Source organism: Manis pentadactyla, chromosome 3 (genome assembly GCF_030020395.1).
Source record: "Manis pentadactyla isolate mManPen7 chromosome 3, mManPen7.hap1, whole genome shotgun sequence".
In the NCBI taxonomy this organism is placed as follows: Eukaryota; Metazoa; Chordata; class Mammalia; order Pholidota; family Manidae; genus Manis; species Manis pentadactyla.
In genome coordinates this window covers 151,147,981-151,172,594 of record NC_080021.1, presented here as the reverse complement: position 1 = coordinate 151,172,594, position 24,614 = coordinate 151,147,981, and the positions used below count along the sequence as shown (strand labels likewise).

Here is a 24,614-nt window from a genome sequence, read left to right as displayed (position 1 = left end):
AGATTTGTGTCAGAAATGCTCCAAAAGAATGTAAGTAAACTTGTTCCCAGCTGTTTTTGGAGGATTTGTCGTTAGTTGTTTGGTAGAGATTAGTCTGTGTGCATTTGGCTTATTCTGTACATGCAGAAGTATTTTTCTCGAACCTTAAATTGTTTTCACAGTGGACCCATCAGTGCAGCTCAGTAGGTGAGTCATTTTTTTTTTTTGCTTTCTCACTGGTTTTCCCTTCTTCTCCTCTGGGACCTTCTAATTTCCTAGGACTCATCTCTGAGGAGGTTGGGGAGGGCTTCCTGGATGTGGCCGTCTCTGTGGTAATTAGAAGATGTGGCATGATTTGTTGGCTATGTCATCATTGGCTATGGCCTCTTGTATACCCTGCTCTGGTCTGGGACCCAGGTGGCATGCAGCTCTGCTGCCCCAGCCAGAGGTTGCCTTGGTCCGTGCACGTGGGTGTGCCACACGGCCCACAGGCACTCGGCTGGACAGCCCTTTGTGGTGCCCTGGGGTTGGTGAGCCTATGGAGGCAGTGCTTTGCTGCCCCTACTCACTGCAGGTTGGTCCGTGGCTCCATCATGCAATTGCTTAAATTGGTGAGCTAGACCCCTTCCCTTACTGTCTCTTGAGGTTTGATTGGAAACCAGAGTGAAGCTCAGTGTCTTTCAATCCAATCCTGGGAGATGTAAGTGGAGCTTTGTGGTTTCTTACTCTCACCACCCCTCTCTGCGTCCTCCTCTTCTGCTTGGCCCTTCACCTCGGGTGACCTCAAGCCAGCTACACAGGCCTCCGGGAGGCCAGGGCCAGCACACTTCCCCAAGAGGTGGAAGGGCCGCCACCCGGCTTTCAGTCTCCCCAACGCTCACCTTCAAAACTTCTGCCTCCTATTCTCACAAAGGCAGCACACCTGGGCTCATCTAAGCCTTCGTGGGGGCGGGGACGGGGGGCGCCCGTCATTTGGGGCAGCCTCTTCTTCCACTGAACTCGGTGCTACAGAATAGACTGTCTTTTGTGCTCAGCCGTGAGCCATTTCCATGAAGCCCAGCATTTCCACCCACTTTAGAATGGCGACTGTTCCCTCAGATAAGACATAAAGTCAACTTACTACACATTTTTGGAATATGCTACACATTCATGATATCCAATTTTTTTTTTTTTCCCAGTATATCCGAGTGAAGCCCATCGTGACACCACGGTTTTCCCTTTCCTGCACTGAGACTTTGTTGGCTGAACTCGGAAACATCGCAAAGACCCATGATTTGCACATTCAGGTGGGCATGTTTCCGTCCTGTTTGACCTGCAGGACATCTCAGTACCTAAATTCTAGCTGTAATCTCCAGTTCTTCTACTGAGATCTCCTAGAGAGATAGTATCATGGGACAGGAAGGACCCTGCAGTTGTCACCTGAATCCAAGTCCTTAATTTTTCACCCAAGGAACCTGATGTTCCTTTATGCTCAGTCTTCTCTGGTCCGCGTGGAGAGACGAGGGCAGAAGCAGCCAAGCCAGATTGATGGCAGACTGCTTTCCTGTTCTCTGGAGGATACATTAATGACTTTCTTTCCTTCTTTTCTTTTATTTGATACTTTCTCACTGTTCAAGTCCTTCATTTTTGGAGGCACCACCTATTATTTGAAAAGCAAAAAGAACCTAATTTCCACCTTACAAAAATGCATTTCAAAGCTCTTTTGTTCTGAGTTTCTTAATTTAAAATAGGGAACAAAAAAAAGTATATCGTACTTTGTCATTAAGTGGTTGCAATTTAGGAGTAAAACACTTTTTAAAGCTTCCAGCTAGGTTAAAATTGGGAGTTGGGAGCTCCCCATCCCCCATCCAGGCTTCATTATGCACTAAAATTTTCCCTCTGAACAGTTGACAATTTTATAACAAAGGGCAAGTTAGGAGAATGGCAACACATTGATTTTTTATCATTTTGTAGGGTGGAGGGAATATTTTAAAAGATTTTCTTGTTAGGTCTGATTAGCTAGTCTCATATTCCCCTCCCCCACTTTTTTGGGGTGTGTGTGATATTTGAATTTTTGATTCAATCCCACACAGTTGCAGGGGAGGAACAAGTTTTTCTCGACCTTCTTGGGGGTCTCTGGCTGGATCTGAAGACTAAACTGACAAACATAGATTAACAGGAGAAAAGCATACAAATGTATTTGAATATCATGACATGGGAGCCTTAATAAAGAAAGAAGACCCAGAAGAAAGGAAACGTTAGTGTTTTTATCCTGGGTTTGGTGATGAGGGCACAGATGTAGAAAGATGTGATAGCTGAGGAGTATGAGGTAAGTGTAGTCAGCTGGGGGCTGCTTTTTGGATTCATCTGAGTGTCCCTTCATCTTCAGAGGTAAGGATGCTCCTGTCCTCTGGTGGTGGGGCGGGCATCCCTCCAGGAACAGTTTCACAGTTTGTTTCAGGGAAGGAGGGGTGCCCTTCCCACTTCTGCTCTTTCCTCAGACTCCTTCACCTTCAAAGAGTCAGTGTGCCAAATTGCCGTATTTTGGTGTACTGAAACCCATCGATACACAACAGATCAGATATATCTTGGCCAGGGTGTGTGTGTGTATGTGTGTGTGTGCACGCGTGTGCACACATTTAACCAAATTGACCAAAATGACCTGAATCGTCAGGTGTCCCTTCTTCTTTTCTGATGCCCTGTGTTTCTTCAGTGGCCTGGATTTCCTCAAGGCTGGTGATAAAGCTCATCCTCTAGTTGGAATACTCTGTGTTTAGAACATTGCTGTTTTTTCTTTGATTCATTTTGTATGCATGCTCTCCCTCGTGGAGAGAGGGAAAGCACTGCCAGTCTTGGAAGTGGTAACTTGCTCTTGAGTTATTTCCTGTAATATATACTCATCACCAGTTGGATGATTTCTTTTTAGGCTAGGGGTTGGGATGGTTACACTGAAGTGTTATGTCTCAGAAACCCTTTATGCCCCCTCAGGTCCTGTGGTGCCCTGGAGAAAGGCCATTGCAGGGGCCTGGACTCCCTTGTTTTGCACATGGATTCTTATGGGCCCTTGGTGGAACTGCAGGATTTTCTAGCTTAGTTGTTTCAAACTGTTTTCTGTAGAAGAATTCATTCTGGAAGCTGACAAAGAAAACGGACTGGGAATAGGGTCCCAGAATCCCCTCCTGCTTCATCCTGAGAGGCAACTTGTTTATGCCTTTTACATATAGGATTTCCATAAATTTTTATATGAATAACATATCCAAAGTTAAAAGATTTTGGAAATCACTCATTTGGCCCATCCCTTTTATTTGAGAGATGAGAAAATGGAGTCACAAAGAAAAACACTGACTTTCCCTAAGGCATATAACTGGGGTCAGAACTTGGACTAAAATTAATTTCTCTTTATTCAAATTCTGTTTTTCTTAGAAGTGAACGATACAGTCTATGCTTTTGATGGCCTCTGCACTCTTTTATGAAACAACCAACACTAGAAGACGCAGGTTGCTACAAAAACTAGGCTCTTGACTCTCTTCAAGGAGAACTTTTTATTTTTATTTGTTCTTGCTATAGCTTGGAATTTGAAAAGACTTTGTTGAGTGAACATTACATGGGCTAGCTTTAGGGCTAGAATAGTACGTGTTCATGTAGATGCATACTCATAGTTTCTTTGGCAGGTATATGTCCTATTTTATACATGATATATAAATTGTTTTAAATAAAACACATGTACAATCTTCATTGTCTTTCTATGTGGTCCCTTACAGAAGCAAGTAGAAACCATACATATAATTTTAGGGTAGGAAATACAGTTTCTAATGGTGTTTTACATTAAAAATTTGAAAATATTGTTTCTTTTCCTGTAGAGCCATATAAGTGAAAATTCTGATGAAGTTAATGCAGTGAAAACCTTATACCCCAGTTATAAAAACTACACAGATGTGTATGATAAGAACAATCTTCTGACAAATAAGGTAAGTTGCATATCATGACATAATCTGGGCAAAGTAGGGCATGTTTATCTAAATTTTAAAATCTCAGGAGTGATCTTCAGACTTCTATGACATACATGCATTTCCCAAATTAGAGTAAAACTCAGAGCATGCATATGCCTGGGTGTATAGTTAAAAATGGGCCTAAAGTTTTATACCAGTAAATAAATCTGAAGGCTTGCTTCTTTGAGGGTGGAAATGTCATTTGGTCCAATAGCATTCTATCAGTATCTATTAGAATGTAGATGTACATTCCTTTGAGTTAGCAGATGGACCTAAAGGTCCGTTCTGTAAGGAATATGAACAGGGATGTTAATTACATGTAAAAGTTTAAAAATGGCTACCAGTCTAATTATAAAACATATATAATTAGAATTTTATCCAACATTTACAAAGAGTGAAGTGTACAGGCTGACAAGGAAGGAAATTTGTACAATATTGTTGGATGTATGTGTATATACACACACTCAGACATATATATATATGTATATAGGTGTATGTTCACTTAAAAAAATTGTAAGACACACATTTAATGTTAAAAGTGACCTTCCTAAGGAAGAGAGAAAGACTTTTTCCTTTTTATTTTTAAATTCTCTGAGATTGCTTTTTTTAAAAAAGTGTGTATTACTCTTATAAATAAACAATTTTAAATTAATTAAAATTAATATGATAGAGGAAAGACTTCATTACAACAATATACCCCTTGTCCTGTGCTTTAAAGGAATGTATGACCTGCAGAGAGTTGAAATAGTGCAGCAAATAAATTCTCAGGGACCAGGAATGGAGATCTGAGTGTGACTAATTTGAAAGGTTAATACTCTGCATAGATCTTGTAAATGCTATGCCATAATTTTTTTCCTCTTCTACATATATTTCCATGTGATTACCATGTGATTAATATATTAACCTTCAATTTGCATGTTCATTTTATCAGCACAAAGGTTGGGAAATTTTTATTTTAATAATAATTCTGTGGTCACTGAACGATGCCTCCCAAAGGGAAAAGCTATTTAGATAGCAGGTTTTGTACTGAGGGAAAAAGGATTTTGAAAGAGTAAGGTCTTATTCAGGAATATGTACAAATATTACCAGGACTAAAAATTAAGAGAAGTCTCATATGTGTGCAGTACCTGTCTCTTTAGGTCAATTTTACCTTCTGAATTAATGCTTATAAGATACTAGATTTCCTAATTTTTATGTAAATATAATCATAGGTGATAAAAGAAATAAAGCTTATTTGGTTATATGTGTCAAGATCATTGGTGCCGCTATTTAAGTAGGAGCAAAAATAAAGTACAGCTTTCCAGGATCACTCCCACAGATTACATGTGCTGAGAAAGAAAAGCTTACTTCTAGAATGTTCTGATTGGAACCTCAACAAGCAGAGTCCCACCAGTCGCTCTCCATGAAGACTCAGAAAAGAAAATAATACAGCTATTTTCTAAATGGGAAATGAAGAAACAACAGTATTTTTGAACTGGGTAGACATCTTATGCTGTTGGTCAGCTGGACCAACCCTCATTATTTTGTAGATCAAAAAAAGAAAAAAATCAGATGCGCTAATTTGCTAAGTGTAATCCAATGTTTTTACAGGCCTTTTTTGAGCTGTAATATGTACACAGTGAGTTTATAAATGCAGGTAATCATAAATGTTCCTGTGAAGATGGTAGCAGAGAAGTCACAGCTGCTCTCTGTAGCTAGTGTAGCTGACTGTGAGTGGGGGTAACCTTTGCATTCTTAAGGTGGTAAACTCCACATCAGGCACTCTTCTCTCCAGACAGTGATGGCACATGGCTGCTACCTCTCAGCGGAAGAACTGGATGTATTCAGGGAACGAGGAGCATCCATCTCACATTGTCCCAATTCTAACTTATCGTAAGTAGGCACCATTGATTGGTGGGTTATAAACATTTGGGTTGCGTATGTGCAGCCAAGTACCTCTGTGTTCTTAGTCCTTATCCAGGCTCTCTGTTGTTTGATGGAGATGGGAACTAGATTGATGGGCAGACGCTTACGCATGCTGAGGTACGCACTTCTTGCAGGGTATGCATTTGAAGAGTGCTACATTTCTTAAAACTTCTGAGTTTGCACAAAACAGGACAATAGGAAGTACAACAGGAGGAGTTTAAAACCAACAACGTTCAGAATTTACAGCCAAGGACCCGAGGGAAGCTAAGCATATGCCAGCCAGGTGGTCCAGGGAGTGGGCACTGCCTTTGTATGCTCTGGCTGCAGGGGAGGGTGCAGCGCTACTATATGCTAGCACACTACGGGATCTGTCACCTTGCTGGATCTGCTAGCATGCCAGTGTGCACAGGAGGGGCTGTGTCTTATTGTAATTCCCCAAGATGCAAAGCTTTATTTACAACTGGTTCTTAACCTTTGAAGGTTATGCATTCACAAGGGAATCAGATGAAAGTTATGGCCTATATCTTCAGAAAAAAACAACATAGATAGAAAAATGTTGCATCTAATTTCAGGGACTTTGTAGATCTTATGGTGTTGATTCATGGATGCTAGATTAAGAATCCATGCTCCAGGACTGGACAGGGAAAGGAGCCGTCATTTCTGGTGCTGGCTGACCCAGAGCAGAGCTCCTCCTGCTTAGAGGCAGGTTAGGGTAGATCATTCATATATTCATTCAATAAATTTATTTAGCTTGTGCTGGATTTTAGTTTTTTTGTGCATTAATTTGTATCCTGTCTTGTTTTGAGTTCTTGTAGAAGCAGACCATGAGATGGGGATCTTTATACAAATAGTTTATTTGGGGGGTGATCTCAGTAAACCTGTTTAGGGTAAGACAGAGAAAGAAAGGAAACCAGCAAAGGGCACATCATTAAGCAAGTAACCACTCTGGGCTCCTGAAGCTTAATCCTTCTGGAAAACTCAGCGATCATGTTCAAAACAGACCTCAACATCATCCCTGTCAAGGGGTGAGGAACCTGGGATAGTTATACCTAACCACTCATCAGTTATTTGTGGAGGGCTTTTATGGGTGAAAGTGCATTAATTCTTTGAAGCTCCTGAGCTTCCCCAAACAAGGGCTGAGCATGCTGTGTCGGGGGAGCCGCTGGGCGGAGGTGGAGGTGCTGGCAGTTGGAAATCTAGGGACTTAGCCAGTGTCAGTGGATGTATGGGAGAGGCAGGAGGGCCATAGGCATGCACTTCTGGTGTGTTTGCAGCTCTTCGAGAAGCTCCTGGTTTTCAGATATAAAGTGGTCACCCATGACAGGGAATCTTGCCTAATGTACAGCTTAGTGACCATATTTGTGGTCTAGTGACCAGATAGGGGGAAGATTTGATAGCCCTGGGTTAATTACACACTATCTAAATTAAAAAATTATGCAGTTTTGCAAATTGGGTTTTGAAGTTAAATGTTATTTATGGATACATTTCTATTTAAATAGTCACTGCTCTTCTTTCTTCAACAACTTTGATTTATTGCATGTGCACTGGGGTTTTGAGAACCATAGTTATGTGCATCTTTAGGCAGCCACTTTGACCTTTGCATTTTGTCAGACTTCTAAAGATTGTCTTAATTTCCTGTGTGCCATTAGAAAGGCAGCACATGAGATAAGCTCAGGGTCACAGGTCTGGAATTCAGCCCAGGAACCTTCCCTTCTAGTTGCTGCCGTCCTTGGCAGCACCGTCCGAGCTGTGAGGCCTGACTCACCAGCCCGCACCCCCTTTCCCAGGTATATCCCCTTTCTTTGATTTTGTAAGTTGCTACTCATTCAGGGTTAGAAATTATTCCAGACAGAGAGAAAAAGCAGTACTTTATAATTTCTACTTCCTCCCATAGAAAGTTGAGTTGGTTAAAAAAATATTGAAGACCAGTAAGACTTTTGGACTAATTGTAAGGTTAACTTCCTCGCTCATTTTTCCTTTCAAATAATCCCCCTGCTTTCCCTTCTGACTCTTACAACTTTGTACTGTTCCTGAGATTAACCTTGACCCAATGATTAAAGCTCCTTTATGACCCTTTATTACTCCAGGACTCAGAGGGTCTGGTTTGACTAACATGTTTGTGTCAGCGTGAGAGCTGATATGACGGGAAACACAGTTTTGAGTGGTATCACTGTCATTATTGCTGGTGTCCTTTTTTTACTGGCACCACCTGGGTCTCCTTGTTCTGACTCTCTCCTCTCTCCACAGGATCAGCAGCGGCTTTCTCAATGTGCAAGAAGTCCTGAAACATGAAGTGAAAATAGGGCTGGGTACAGGTAAGTAGCTCGCCATTCAGAGCTGTGGCAAAATGGTCCGTTAAACACTTAATTTTCTAATGTGACTAATTTCCAGGTAACTTCCATGTTAAAAAAAAATTAGTTATATTATCTGGTAGTAATATCTTGAACTAATTAAATAGTGGGATGGGAAGCAGTAAGAAGATGTATGTAAAGGGACAGTTTTGACGGCATTAGCATCCTGAAAGCCTTTATCCTTGTTTACTGTTCAGAGATGGGGCTCAAAAGGGTAAGTCCTTCGAAAGCGTTTTGGAGGCTATTTTAAAAGCTCTTTGATTTTTTTCTTTTGTTTTGTCCTTCTGGCTAGGATTTAGTGGTTGCAATTTGTATGTGTTTAGTTTTCAGTAACTCTTGTCATCACAAATACTGTCTCAAAAGAAAATGATCTGGCCTTGCCCTAGCGAGCACAGACTCAGTCTGGGCCATCGTGGGGACCTCTGAGCTACGTCAGGAACTTGGTTTGCCTTTAAGCAGAGTGTTTCCCCAGATGAGACTGCAGCTTCCACAGGCTGTCTCAAGTTTGCTGGGCCGAAGGATATTCTCCGTGCTGATGAATTAGTGATGTCCCCTTGTGTGTCACAGTGCGTTTTAATTGTTTTTCCTGAGTGTGTGCAGTGCTGCTCTGAAAGGGTGAGTCGGGCCCAAATGGCTAGGCATATCCTCTGTGAATCTTTTATTACTGTGTGTGAAAAATGAAACGTTTTTTGAAAAAGGGTGTGGAGCATAGGGACTTATTTTGCATTCTTGATGTACTTGTCTTCCTGATATTTAAGAGCACCAGATAGGTGCATGTTAACAATAATGGCTCTCATTTTCTGCAATGATTCAAGTCTCAGTTCCCTTCAAAGAAAAGCTGTCATGAATAAGAAAAAAATGGACAAGAGTTTTTGTTCCACCCTGTAGTTGGTTGATGAAAAGTTTCATAGACATGTAAAAATCGGGTAGGTATACTTTCAAATTTTCTAGGATTTTGGTATCCATAATTTAAATTCATCATGTGACTTCTAGTTCTTGACCTTGTGTTGTATAGGGATGGCCTAGAATGTTTAGGTAAAGCTCTCTCATGTTCCAGCTGTAAGACCTTGAACAAATAACCTTGATTTTTGAAGCCTTCATTTCTTAATTTCTACAACAATAACAACAGTTATAACAATGTGTATCTTACAAGCTTGTTTGCAGCCTTAAATTTAAAAAATGTACAAGAAGTGGTTAGCACATACCTGGCATACTGTACTAGTCAATGAAGATTTGCTTAAAAGGGAAAGAGGGACATTGGTGTATTGACCAAATGTTTGATTAAATATGAAGTATTTGCTTATTAATTTGGAGAATGCTGTTGTATTTTACATAGTCTGTGTTGTAATAGCCACCCTACATTCCACTATTTCGTAAACATGATCTTTATGTAAAATCAACCTGCCCTTCCCCTGTAGACTTCCAAACATTATTTAACCTCTTACCGTAGACAGAGAGCAGGTCAAAGAGTAGTTGATTCACAAGCAGAAGCAGATCTGGACTTTCTCAAGTATTAAATAGGAAAAACCGACATGAAGCTTAATGAAAATATTTCAAAACAAGAGAAAGTAGTAGTAAACAGAATAAGAGGATGAGTGTATCTCTGAAAAGATCTACTTCAGGATCCAAAAGAAAATTTCAGAAAATTGCCTTTATCCTTGGCATATGAGAAGACATGGCACAAATAATCAAAAGTTGAAAAAAAAACAGTCATGGCACTATGAAAAGTCCACAGGTTCCACTGGAAAAGGAAATTATTAAAAGAAGAAAACTGAATTAAAAAATAGAATCATGTCGATGTTCATACACTGCTGAAGGGAGGGTACAAGGTACAACCACTTTGAAGAACTATTAGGCAGTTTCTTATAAAGTTGAATATATATCTGTATATGATGCAGTGTTTCCAGTTTGGGGTATTTACCCTAGAGATGAACACATATGTTTGCAAAAAGAGTTGTACAAGAACATGTTATAGCAGCTGTATTCTCAACAGCCCGAAACTGGAACCAGTCCAAAGACCTGCCGACAGGAGGATGGATGAGCAAACTGGGGCACAGTCACACAATAGAATACTACCCAGCATTAAACAAAAGAACAAACTCCCGATGTATGCAAAATGTGGATAAATCTCAAAGTCTTTTGTTAAGTGAAAAAAGCCAGGCACAAAAGAGCACACTCTGTATGATGCCATATGTACGACATCCAGGGACCAGGAGAGCTAACCTGTATTGGTAGGAATCAGAAAGTGGTTGCCAAGGGGTGGGGCTGGGGATGGAGAGAGAAACTGGCTGGAAAGGGCCCAACGGGAACTTGCTGGAGTGATGGAAATGTTTAATATTTAGTTGTTGTATTTTTTTGAAAGGTAGTTAAGTGGCTATATACAATTGTTATCATTCATCAAACTGGAAACCCCAATTGTGTGCATCTTATGACATCTTAATTTTTTTTTTTTTTTAGATAATTATTTTTTAATGAAGGGTAGTTGACACACAGTATTACATTAGTTTCAGGTGTACAACACAGTGATTCAACATTTATATACATGATAATTCTAGGTACCAGCTATCACCATACCAAGTTGTTACAATATTTTGACTATATTCCTTATGCTATACATTATATCCCGGTTACTTATTTATTTTACAATTGGAAGTGTGTATATATATATATATATTTTTTGTGTGTGTGTGTGTGTGTGTGTGAGGGCATCTCTCATATTTATTGATCAAATGGCTGTTAACAACAATAAAATTCTGTATAGGGGGGTCAATGCTCAATGCACAATCATTAATCCACCCCAAGCCTAATTTTCGTCAGTCTCCAATCTTCTGAAGCATAATAAACAAGTTCTTACATGGAGAACAAATTCTTACATAGTGAATAAGTTACATGGTGAACATTACAAGGGCAGTCATCACAGAAGCTTTCGGTTTTGCTTATGCATTATGAACTATAAACAGTATGACATCTTAATTTTGCCTCATTTAAAAAGCATCAGCCAAAAGGACAAACCTTGTAGGAAGCTATGAGAAGTGGAATTATTATTGCAGAAAATTAAATCAGTAAGGTGGAGAACAAAGTTGATCGAGGATCAGAGGGGATGTTTGAGAATGGTCCCCATGGAGGGCAGAAAGCATAGCATGAACAGATGGAATTTTCCTGACCAAGGATCCAGAATAAATGGAACAGAAGCTGGGAAGGATAAATCTTTTCTGAGCATCAGAAAGAACTGTCTTTCCTATTGAAAGAACCTATCCTGTTCTAGGCTAAATCATAACTGAATATAGTATGGAAAAATATTTGAATTACGATGAGAAAGAAGAAAAAGTCCTGGCAGGGAAAAGTTATCAATAAAATATATAAACCAATTTGGTGTCAGGTGTCTTTGCTGGCATGCAAAACACCAAGAACAAGAAACAGTTTGAAGACAAAGTAGTTGTTACTCAAGAACATTATTTTGGACCAGATTCTCCCTCCTGTGTGAAGGCAACACAATACTGAGAGGTACAAAGGTTTGGAAGATATTCTCCCCGTGGACCCTTTCAAAAAATTACTTTTAAATCTGTTTATCCAGTGAGTGATGAGGCAGAATGAAAGGCCATGGTATAGGGAAGTAATGGTGCACTAGGATGTCAGGGAAGGCTGAAAGTTAAAACAGAAAAAAGACTTTTAAAAATTGTAATGGAGTTTTTAAATGAAAACAAATAAAAAAATGTGTCTCAAGAGAATTGCACGCTGTTAAAAATAATACCTTTAAAAAAGTCTAGTGCACTGTGAACCTTCAGCTACTTGAAAAAAACCAAAGTCCTAAGAAAAAACCACAACTGAAACATAAACATAAAAAAAAATGGTGGCATAAAGTGAAAAGACATTTCCCTCTGATTGGGAAGAAGTTCCTGGGATGTGAATACATGGTATTTATTTTTGAAACTGAATGTCAGTTCGAGATTTGGTGTTACATATTCCTTATATCATCTGAACATTTTATCATACATTTAAAAAATAATATATGCTCTGCAAGAAATAACTTCCCAAATACTGAAAGTTCCTCTATTTTGATTTTGTTGGAGAAAACCAAGAAGCTGTGCTTTATGTGTAAAGTTGAGAGGCTCATTGGGCAAATGGGAACAAAATTATACATGTATAAAATTCCTTGTCTCAGGAAAAAGGGACATAGTGAATAACTAGAACACAGTAATCTGAAGGAAAAAGATATGGACAAAGTTTACATCAGCAAAACCTACAAGTTCATTTAAACAAACATACTTCCTATGGACGATTTCCTGTCCTTCTTACTTACTTGTTCATTGCTCCCAAAGCAACAGTTCTTTGATTGGCTTGTAGACTCCAGTCCAGTGATCACATGCCTCCTCAAAAACCCATTCTTTCCTTCCTAATTTCCCCTTCTCAGGTGGCCAGGTGCATCACTATAATCATTCCCATGGAAACCTCCTCATTTCCCACATCCCTCTCATTCTCTTTGTATCCTAAGAAAAATTTGCAGAAGCCTAGTCCCCTTGGTCATCTCAACCATTTCCCTTCTCAGTATTTATTTACAGCTGATTTGCTGGAGGTTGTTGAAAAAAAAATTCTCTAGTGAGGTTTCATTTAAAATTTTGCTCTCAAATCCCACATGGCCCTCCGCACTACCCAAGTAGACAGTTACACTTCCCTACCAAGTAGCCTTTTCTCATTTCTTCTCAGCTTGTACCCTCCTTACTTCCATCTGATGGCCTCATCTCATAAGTCATTGAAAAAATGGAAACAATCAGAAATCCTTCCCTCGCCTTCCCATCACCACATTACACATCTTCCTGCATCCGCTTGCACTCTCTCTCTCTCTTCTTTTCTTGTTACAGCTAAAAAAAAAAAAGCAAAACCAAAAAGTCTCTCCTTCAGTATTAGGCAAACCCCAAAATACCCTGAGGTGTGTTCCGTATTCTCTCCCTCTCCCAATATCTCAATAAATTAATTCCTTTGGCCATAGATCCTCCTGCAACATTATTGTCTCCTCCCTACTGGGTCATTCCTATCAACACACAGAACATTCTTTAGTAACTCCTGATCTTTTAAGCAAAGCAAAGAAAAAAACCTCACTTTTAATCAGGCATCCTGTCTCGCTCCTGCCTGCCTTCTCATTCTCGTTCACAGCACAACGTCTTCAAAGTGGGTATGCACACTGCTACCACATTGGGGACACTTTCCATCCCTCCACCCACCTCAGACAGGCTACTTGCCCGGCCTGTCATGACAACTATCCTTGTCCTTTCTCCCTGGTCTCTTCCCACTGTGGTGTCTTCTGTAGCCAACCCCAAAGGACAACATTCTGTCCTTATCACACTGGGCTTCTGAGCAGTATTCTCTCCTTTGTCCAAACACTTCTACCTTGGATTCAGTGAACCCACTGTGTCTAGTTTCCCTTCTCCCTCCCTTTCTAACTGTTCTCTGTCTTCTCTGAAAGCTCTTTCTCCTCCCTCTGACCATTCAAAAGCTTTCCTCTAGGCTCGGTCCTAGGCACTCTTCTATGTTTACTTCTACTTCCTTCTTAGGAGACATTATCCCCAACCATGGCTTTACATGATTACAATATATGCAGATGACTTAGATTTTTATATCCAGCCCAGACTCCTCTTTGAATTCCAAATCTGTATTTTTTATTGCTTACTTTCTCCTTCCTCTTTGATCCCCCTTCATTGAGCCCTCAAACTTCATTCTACCCCAAAACACACTTTAAGCCTAGTTCTCATAAATGGCTCTCCTTTTCAGAGAATTCTGTTCCTTAAAGTCGAGACTTGGTCTTTAGGACCTTCTTCTCTCTCATCTCTCCGCATGTCTAAGCCAGCACACTGTCCAACCTCATGACTCCTTAATATCTTCTTAATCCACCTGCTTTTCCCATGTCAGCCACCACCAAGTGATGTAAGGTGCTATCCACACCCCAGCCTCATCTCCTGCTACTTTCTCCTCTCCACACTGGCTGTCTTTTAATGCCCTGTATGAATCAAACTCCCTTCTACCAGAAGACCTTTGTTTGTTCTGTTGCTCTGCCTGGAATGCCCTTTATGCCTCTTTTACATGGCTGAGTTCTTCTCATTCCTGTTTTAGTTTACATGTTATTGCCTTAACGAGGTTTTCTCTGACTATGTGTAAAAGCGCTTTCCACCTCCATTTTCTCTAACACTAACTGAACACAATTTATAGTTAATATTTGGTTGTTTATCATACTTAAAAGCGAGAAGCTGAAAGCTTTTCCTTTAAGATCAGGAACAAGACCAGGATGCCCACTCTCCCCACTTCTATTCAGCATAGTACTGGAGGTCCTAGCCACAGCAATCAGACAACACAAAGAAATAAAAGGCATCCAGATTGGCAAGGAAGAAGTTAAGCTGTCTTTGTTTGCAGGTGACATGATATTGTACATAAAAAACCCTAAATAATCCACTCCAAAATGACTAGTTCCAATATCCGAATTCAGCAAAGTTGCAGGATACAAAATTAATACACAGAAATCTGTGGCATTCCTATACACTAACAATGAATTAGCAGAGAGAGAAATCAGGAAAACAATTCCATTCACAATTGCATCAAAAAGAATAAAATACCTAAGAATAAACCTAACCAAGGAAGTGAAAGACCTATACTCTGAAAACTACAAAACACTCATGAGAGAAATTAAAGAAGATACCAATAAATGGAAACACATCCCATGCTCATGGGTTGGAAGAATTAATATTGTCAAAATGGCCATCCTGCCTAAAGCAATCTACAGATTCAATACAATTCCTAATCAAAATACCAACATCATTCTTCAACGAACTAGAAAAAATCGTTCTAAAATTCATATGGAACCACAAAAGACCTTGAATAGCCAAAGCAATTCTGAGAAGGAAGAATAAAGTTGGGGGGATTATGCTCCCCAACTTCAAGCTCTACTACAGAGCCACAGTAATCGAGACAATTTGGTACTGGCACAAGAACAGACCCATAGACCAATGGAATAGACTACAGAGCCCTGATATAACCCAACCTGATGTGGTCAATTAATATATGATAAAGGAGCCGTGGACATACAATGGGGAAATGACAGCCTCTTCAACAGCTGGTGTTGGCAAAACTGGACAGCTACATGCAAGAGAATGAAACTGGATTATTGTTTAACCCCATACATGAAAGTAAACTCGAAATGGATTAAAGACTTGAATGTAAGTGATGAAACCATAAAACTCTTAGAAGACAACATAGGCAAACATCTGAATATAAACATGAGCAGCTTCTTCCTGAATGCATCTCCTCGAGCAAGGGAAACAAAAGCAAAAATTAACTCATGGGACTACATCAAACTAAAATGTTTCTGTATGGCAAAGGACACCATCAACAGAACAAAAAGGCATCCTACTGTATGGGAGAATATATTCATAAGTGACATATCTGACAAGGGGTTAACATCCAAAATATATAAAAAACGTACACGCCTCAACACCCAAAAAGCAAATAACCCAATTAACAAATGGGCAGAGGATATGAAGAGACAGTTCTCCAAAGAAGAAATTCAGATGTCCAACAAACACATGGAAAGATGCTCCACATCACTAATCATCAGGGAAATGCAAATTAAAACCACAATGAGATATCACCTCACAGCAGTAAGGATGGCCAGCATCGAAAAGACTAAGAACAACAAATGCTGGCGAGGATGTGGAGAAAGGGGAACCCCCCTACACTGCTGGTGGGAATATTAGCTAGTTCAACCATTGTGCAAACAATATGGAGGTTCCTCAAAAAAATAAAAATAGAAATACCATTTGACCCAGGAATTCCACTTCTAGGAATTTACCCTAAGAATGCAGCACTCCAGTTTGAAAAAGACAGGTGCACCCCTGTTTACTGCAGCACTTTTTACAATAGCCAAGATATGGAAGCAACCTAAATGTCCATCAGGAGATGAATGGATAAAGAAGTGGTACATATACACAATGGAATACTATTCAGCCATAAGAAAGAAAGAAATCCTACCATTTGCAACAACAAGGAATGGAGCTGGAGGGCATTATGCTCAGTGAAATAAGCCAGGCGGAGAAAGACAAGTGCCAAATGATTTCCCTCATTTGTGGAGTATAACAATGAAGCAAAACTGAATGAACAAAATAGCAGCAGACTCAGAGACTCCAAGAAGGAACTAGTGGTTACCAAAGGGGTGGGGTGTGGGAAGGCGGGTGGGGAGGGAGGGAGAAGGGGATTGAGGGGTATTATGTTTAGTACACATGGTGTGGGGGATCACGGGGAGAACAGTGTAGCACAGAGAAGGCATATAGTGGATCTCTGGCATCTTGCTGCACTGATGGACAGTGACTGCATTGGGGTATGAGTGGGGCCTTGATAATATGAGTAAATGTAGTGATCACATTGTTTTTTCACATGAAACTTTCATAAGAGTGTATATCAATCATACCTTAATAAAAAAGTATTTGGTTGTTTATATGTCTCCTTTTCTATGAGATATTTGGCTCATGTTGGGCCTGTAAGTTTTGTTTGAGTGCTTATATAAATCAAGCACACAGAAGGTGTTCAACAGATGACCATTGAGAAGTGAATGAATGAATAAGAAATGAACACACATGTATAAAATCATTCCCTTTTATCTTTCCATTGCTTTCTGGCTCAAGGTTTTACTCTTACATGGCTTCTTTAGAGTCTTCATGTAAACAATAGTGTCCTTGTGTTGACTCTGGCAAGCAAGTAATTGTGCTATTCTTTGTTATGATGGTAAGGGCATGAGTATACATTTTCTGAGAGAATGCATCCATCTTCTTCCCTCCACCGTTCCCATGCAGTTCCCACTCTTTGGTCCTCATTCCTAAGAACTTAATGTTATTAATTGGATTTTCTCAGCAACTGTTAAGATAGGTGATGTTATTTCTGTTTTCTGAGAAAATTGAGGTTCACAGGTAACTGACCAAAGGTCAACAAAGCAAAAGAGTTCCAGATCCACAGTTTAAAACCAGATCAGTAAAATGTGAAGTTCGTTATTTCTCTTTCCACCCTCTCACACTGCCTCTTGTATATGACAAAATAGGGATTCTACTTGCATTAAATGTGTTGCAGAGGGAGGAGGAGGTGACTGAGCTCACTTGGCAGGGCAGGGATCAGGAAGTTACTATCACAACAGAAATCCTTTGGAGAAAAGCAAGACTTACATACAAATGATTCTGATTAAATACCATGGTTTATGTGGTCCAGAGTTCAATCTTTGATTTGCACAGTATTGTTTCACTGTTGAAAATTACTTTATTAGCATAACAACCAGAAAAATATAGGATGATTAAGCCATCCCATAAGTCAGCAACATAAGATAGCTCTCAAAAATTTCTCAGTAAATTGCATAGCATTGTTACCTAATCTATCCCAATTCTTTCTATATCAATAGTTTTGATTAGATATTGAGGAAATTACTACTTTCTGTCATATTTTATAAAACCTGTTTTTATAGCTGCAAGTATTTAAATTTTCCAAGTTCCCACCATCTTAACAGCATTACTTTTGTTTTTCTATGTTTCATTCCATTCCACATGTTTCAGAATATATGTTCAATCTTTACATGTTTCCATAGCATATTGTGATAGCATTTTTATTCTGCCTTTATATTTAATATTTTCTTTGCTTTAGCAATAAAGAAAAACTTGGTAGACTGAGTATTTCAAATATTAATATGTATTATTCCCAAATCTTGCTTATTTTCTTAGTTTGATGCTATGGTAAAATGACAGTTGAATGGATATTTACTGACGTGGACTGATAACTTAAATAGATATAATAAAACTTGTCAAGGAAGTGGATGATCCTCTGGCAATAGTGTTCTGGTTAAATAAAAGTTTTTTTTTTAACTTATAAAATTTAAAGACATGGAAGAAAGTTGAACATAAAATTGACCAGCAATCTAGGATTATTACTTAATAAGCTATTACTTTTGATCTTTGCTATATATATATATATATATATATATATATAGGCACTAAAAATTATATATGTCTACCTAGGAATAACATAAGGGACCCTTGAAATATAAAGTGTATTTTATTAGCTATAGATGTACTTTTCCCCTAATAAAACATACTTAGTTGACATTTATTTATACAGACTCATTTAATAATTTCTACATTTGTTCCTGTCAAAGTAGTATTTCAATTTAATTATGATTCAGGACTTTATTTGAACCACTAAAAATCTCATTCCACGTCTAATGATGCCAGCCAACATATAAAGCTGTCTGTATCAGCAGAGCTCATTTATTACAGTAATCTTCCAGAATACCAAAGTTCATTCTAAAAGCTCTTCCTGAAAAATCATCATACAGAAATGACCTTTTAATTCCCAAAGGTCACATCTGAATTAGAATAGTCAGGATTTTTTTAGAGTGTAGAACTGGGAACTTATTTTAAATCTCACATTATCTAAATTATCTTTATAACTGTGCAGCCATATTTGACCAGTTTCTGTGAGAGTTTAGAGAATATTCAAAGATAAGAATTTCTTCTCTTCATTTTATTAACAATTTGGGCATTTGTACCGGGTTGAATTGTGCCTTCCACACTCCCCCCAATAAAAGATGCCAACCTGGGACATGTAAACGTGGTGTTATTTAGAATAAAGGTCCTTGTAGATGTATTTAAGGTAAGGATCTTAAGATGCAATCATTGTGAATTTAGGGTGAGCTCTTAATCCAATGATGAGTGTCCTTATGAGAGACAGAAAGTGAGAGACACATCAAGACAGAGGGATGAAGGTTTTGGAGATGGAGGCCATTATTGCAGTTACATGACCATGAGCCAAGGAATGCCAGGAGCCCACAGGAACTGGAAGAAACCAGGAAGATTCTCTCCCAGAGCCTTTGTAGTGATCATGGTCTTGTCAACACTTTGATTTAAGACTTCTGTCCTCCAAAACTGTGACAGAATACATTTCTGCTGTTTTAAGCCACTGTGTTTGTGGTAACTTGTAGCAGCCCTAGGAAACTGATACAGGTTTATATTTGATATGAATTACAGGTTTTGAATTCCTTTAAATGTTAGTCTGTGTCTGTTCTGTGTTTATAGATATTTTATTTGAAGTGTATTAAAGACTGAATATCTGTCACTAAAAATTAAAAAAAATTTTTTTAAAGCCCTTACATACTTAATATCCCATTTATCTCACAAGGCTCCTGTTCTGGCTTTCTTTTATCTACCATAGATGTGGCTGGTGGTTATTCATCTTCCATGCTTGATGCAATCAGAAAAGCAGTGATGGTTTCCAATATCCTTTTGATTAATAAAATAAATGAGAAAAGCCTCACCCTCAAAGAGGTCTTCAGACTAGCTACTCTTGGAGGCAGCCAAGGTAATGACCATTGTATTTCTCTGTCAAACAATGTACACCATGACAGTCCGCATCCTTGGATGCAGTATAAAGGCACATGATGGTTGCATCCACGGACATCCACATCCACGGCTGTTGCATCTTATACAGCATACCCCAAACTAAGCAAGTCAAGTACATGTTCAGGCATGTGGGGAGGCATCATTCATTCAGCAAGCTTCCTGTCTTTGGCAGAAGAGATGTTCAGTATACCATTATCACATTAATTATTTTAATGGATATCTGCATTGGTCATATGTGTATGCATTCTGTAGTCATTTTTCTCTATTGAGTCTAGTAACACACTCTCTACTGGCCTAGTTGATGATGATAGTAATGATAATAATCATTATTGTGGTGTAATTAATAGCCAAGATGTACTGAGCTCTTACCATGTAACATCTTTAGAATCTGGGGAATAGGCACCATGCAACATCTTTACATATGCTGCTATTTAATCCTCACAGTCACTGTTAGTAATTCCATTTTACCAACGAGGTACCTGAGTGAGGCTGACACAACTGTCAAGCTCCAGAGAGCCATGATCTGAATGTAGGAAATCTCACGGCAGAGTGCACTTTCTTACCTTTCTCCCATGATACCTTCCTGTATAAATCCCAGCTTAGACTATGTATTTTGTTCATATATTTAAATACACTAATTATCCAAGCCCGTTTAAAATGAGAAGGATGTAAAAATATAGTTGGTTGATATGCAAATATTATTCATCTGTTTTCCCCAGTTCTCACATGTAACTGTATTTTTATGCAAAAAAAAATTGGAAATTGTGTTGCTTTCAGTCTAGTATTATAGTATAATCTGGACGGCCACTAGTAATGTATTGCATATATCATGAAACCTTAGGTAGCTTGTGAGAAATAAAAACATAGATACAGAGACATAGAGAGAGATTTATAGTAGATACCCTGGGTCCTAGAAAAGGAGGATGATGGAAGCTGAGAGTATCTTGAGAGGAGAAATGTCCTGGCTCTTCTTTGAATGTTCTGGGCTGCAATAAATAATATAAAGAATATTTCAAGAAAAACAAGTAGATGCCCTGCTCTTTGCATTTTCTAAAGTTCCAAGTTTTAAATGACCTGTTCTTTGAACAGGTGTGACACTTCCAACCCCAGTCCCACTGTGTTTGAGTATCTGAGTTTGAGTAGTTGACCTATCATGTTTTCATGGTGCAAGCAATGGTGCTTTTTACTATTATTATTATTATTATTATTATTTTATAGGCTCTCTGTGAGTTGCTTCATTAGGATCCTGTGCCTGATCAGGATGGTCTGGGGTGCTTACCAAATCATTTCTACCTTGCTGTGTAGCTTTTAAGTCTATTTTCTGGAGCACTGGGTTGACAGTTACGGAATTTCTTCTCCTGAGCTTATATCTCTATGAGTCAAATGAGATGAATGGGTTCCTGTTCAAATTGTGGCATCTTCCCAGCTTGCCTTGGCCTTTACAAGATCTGCATAAATCGCCTTCACAGAGCCAACATTTGCTCCAAAGGCAGCAAAGCTGTGTTTCCTGACATGCAGTGGTGTTCCCAACCAGCCCAGCTGGGCCTCTCTGCAATAATCTGAACTTAAATCAATTTACAAATTCACTGACACCAATTGTGTCTTTTTTGGTTGGGTAATGCCTGAACTCCCTAGGTTCTAACATGTAGCCCAGTTAATTGATACATATCATCAAACTCTGGCAAATAAACCTGGCTATCTGGCTTATTAAAGACACAACAACTTTATGTTGAGTGCAGTCGTTAAAAACATATTTGTTATGTTTCTTTGTCAAGGGGAAAAAAGTAGTGTAGTCAGTGAAGGAGGAGAGAATTTCTGGTGATTTCCTATTTCATTCAATCCTTTCCCAGACAGTTAGCCAAGTCACCTGACTGCTTTTAACATTTCTAATTATTTTTGCACACCTGTCTTCCCATGAGAATTCTTGAGCTAAATCTTTTTCTTTTCTGAGAATAAGAGTTGTCCTTTAAATAATCTTTTAAGAACTAGTAGGGTTTGTAAGTCAGTGCTTAGGAATATCAATATAATAAATTAGATATTGTCTATCAGGGATATGTGATACAGAATTTGCACCTCAGACTACACCCTGACTGCAGCAGAACACAACAAACCCATGTAAAAATTCGGATAAGTAATGCTGCATTCCAGTTGACCTTCCCTTATGCATGCTTCCATTTGGTACCTCAGAGCACATTTTGCTCAGATTACAGATTTAAGGGTCTTGAGATTCAATACCTTTATTGACTAGGAAAACCAACTACCTCTATCTTCTGAAACTAATTCATAAAAATGAGAGCTATTCTTTCTTAGCATCCAATATTCATGGAATGTGAATTCTAGCTATGAGATGGATCAATTCAATAGATATTGACCTATGCTTTGTTTTAGAAAACAATTCTCTGGCAACCAGAAAATCTTTGTAGTTAAAAAGAAATTGGTCAAAAGCATTGGGACCCTTGAGTCATGAGGAAATATTTATTTTTTCAGAAGTGAATTTTTTCTATTCAAAAGATTCCAACTAAGGAACTTAGAATGGATGTGCCTGCCAATAGGGCAACTAGGCAAAAGAGTAATTATTTTTTATTTATTCGAGATTCATTTCACTGCCATGAAAGATAGATCTTATCAGCTGTTTCATAGAACAAAAAGAAAAGGCAAGGAAAGGACTTGGAGTGTTGGGGAAGAATAGGAGGAAAAAGAAGAAAGATACTCTGTCAGTCGTTGTGCTTCTTAGAGGATGAATGAAAATCATAGACCAGCCGGACTGTGAAGCACACTGACAAGCTGAAATAGAGAGACGCTGTCAGAATTGTAACCTTGGTGACGAGGGAACTGTTTTTACTCTGAGATTTTGCTTTCTGTTTCCTTTGCTTTCTGTAAGTTGAAGTCTTAGGACCTATTGGAATGAGTTTTTCTGCTTCACCATTAAAATATGAATTTTTTTTTAGTGACACGTTGACAGATTCTGTTCTTGCAAACTAGGACATTTTCATGGTCTGATGTCTCAAAGTACTGTTTATTAATTTATTCCACCCTGTAGCCCTGGGCCTGGATAGAGAAATTGGAAACTTTGAAGTGGGCAAGGAATTTGATGCCCTCCTGATCAACCCCAAAGCATCTGACTCTCCCATTGACTTGTTTTGTGGGGATTTTGTTGGTGATATTTCTGATGTAAGTAAAAGAATGTTAATCAAATGACATTTCATTTCACGACAGTCACAATATCTTCCCTGTAGAAAAAAATTAGAAACTGAAACATTTTAACGGAATGCAGGAGAATCTTAAAAGGGAAACTAGATCCTTTTGAGTTTTCATCACAGTGTTGTTAAGAATAATGATATTTACAAAATATTTATATTTTGAATATGTTTGTATATTTGAATGTATTTGCTATAAGAAGCCATAATATACCCACCTAGCACTTATTGAACACTTGCTACGGACTCAATAGCTTGGGATTAAGTATATTCATACATCATTTTAATTTAATCATCAGAACTCTTATGAGAGTTGGATGCTATTAACACTGCCATGTTACTTATAGGGGCAATAAGGCTTAAAGGAGTTCAAGTGATTTACCTAAAGACTCATGGCTAATAATTAGTAGGAAGAGTTTGGATTCAAGCCCAGAACTTTCTGACTTCCAGAGTTTGGGCTCTTGACCACAGTGCCACATGAATTTTCTTTATTTTTTAAGAAAATGAGTTTTGTTATGTTCCTCTTACTATAAAATGTTTCCTCAATGTAAACTGGTTTTTTTCTTTAATAATAATTCCTTCTAAAATGTATTTTTTTAATTTAAATTTTTCTAAAAAATAATTGTTAAAAAAATATTGCTATTTATAAGTCAATCCATTTATGAGATAACTATGGTACTAAATATATTGAAATATTTAGAGGAAAGATGCTACGTAATTTGAAGTTGGTACCACTGGTTATTTTCGTATTATTTTTTGTACACTCTTTCATTAAAGTGAATTTGTGGGAATTCAGCTCAGTCCCCTTCACTCAGTCATTTTTTTATATTATACTATTCTTGAAATATTTGAATTATTTTATTGAATTAATTTCTTTAATTAATGTGACACTTTTCCTCTGAAGATTTCAGGGTTATATACCAAGAACTTTCAGGCAAAATGAACATTCGTTAATAGCCAGTTTTGTTTTGTCGTGTTTTTAAGCAAGGACTGTTTCTTTTTCAGTAATAGAATTGCCATTGAGAAATAAATGTGTATTTCTAGGTTTTGCCAACTACTATTGGGTGTGAATTTACTTTTCTAGATGGCACAAATATTCTTTCTTACTGTTACCTTTATTTTACATTTTAGGCTGTAATCCAGAAGTTCCTCTATCTAGGTAGGTAGATACACATGTCTTATGCTAAATAAAATCTTTCTTTGTCTCTTTCTTGAGTATGGATCTCTGGATTTCTTCTACCATATGTAAACACTATATGTGATCATTTGATTTGATTTGTTAGTTTTTTTACTATTCCTCAGCATCAAGCCCATTTATGACAAAATATTTAATGGCACTATTTGAAGTGCACATCCAGAGCTGAGGACTGGCAGGCTGAGGGGAAGAGGCCATGGGGTCCTTTCCTCTGCCAGCCATTCTGTAATCCCAGTCTGCCTACCCTGTTGTATTTGTGCTAAGTATGTGGTGGAGTCTTGCCACACTTTTTTTTTTTAACATACTTTTACTCAGTTCTATTCACTGAGACACAGAAATAGTAGAATACCATTCTGCTCTGCCTCCCACTCCATTGAGTGAGCTGAGTTTTGAGTGAACTTGAGATGGGAGAGACACATGTGGTATTCCTTGAGCTCAGTTCTTGCAGGCCCTTCATCTCACCGTGCTGAGTAGGATTCTGAAGTGTGACGGTAAGTATTTCCTTTACAGCTGGGGCTGGAAATGCAAACCACTCACTTCAGCTGAAAGGACAGCAGTAGGGGGTTGATTCAATTTTCTGTGATTTCTGCCTTATGCAGAATTCA

General features: G+C 38.5%; 1 protein-coding gene across 1 annotated transcript in view; it reads left to right on the top strand.

The window, feature by feature from the left end:
- Positions 1–24,614, top strand: part of GDA (guanine deaminase) — an 80,255-nt gene that overhangs the window by 54,310 nt on the left and 1,331 nt on the right. Inside the window, exons 6-13 of the mRNA XM_036893455.2 lie at positions 3–30; positions 1,158–1,265; positions 3,819–3,926; positions 5,722–5,819; positions 8,100–8,167; positions 19,430–19,576; positions 22,658–22,788; positions 23,946–23,973. Of these exons, the coding sequence (XP_036749350.1) occupies positions 3–30; positions 1,158–1,265; positions 3,819–3,926; positions 5,722–5,819; positions 8,100–8,167; positions 19,430–19,576; positions 22,658–22,788; positions 23,946–23,973 (716 nt within the window). The remainder of the gene's footprint in view (positions 1–2; positions 31–1,157; positions 1,266–3,818; positions 3,927–5,721; positions 5,820–8,099; positions 8,168–19,429; positions 19,577–22,657; positions 22,789–23,945; positions 23,974–24,614) is intronic.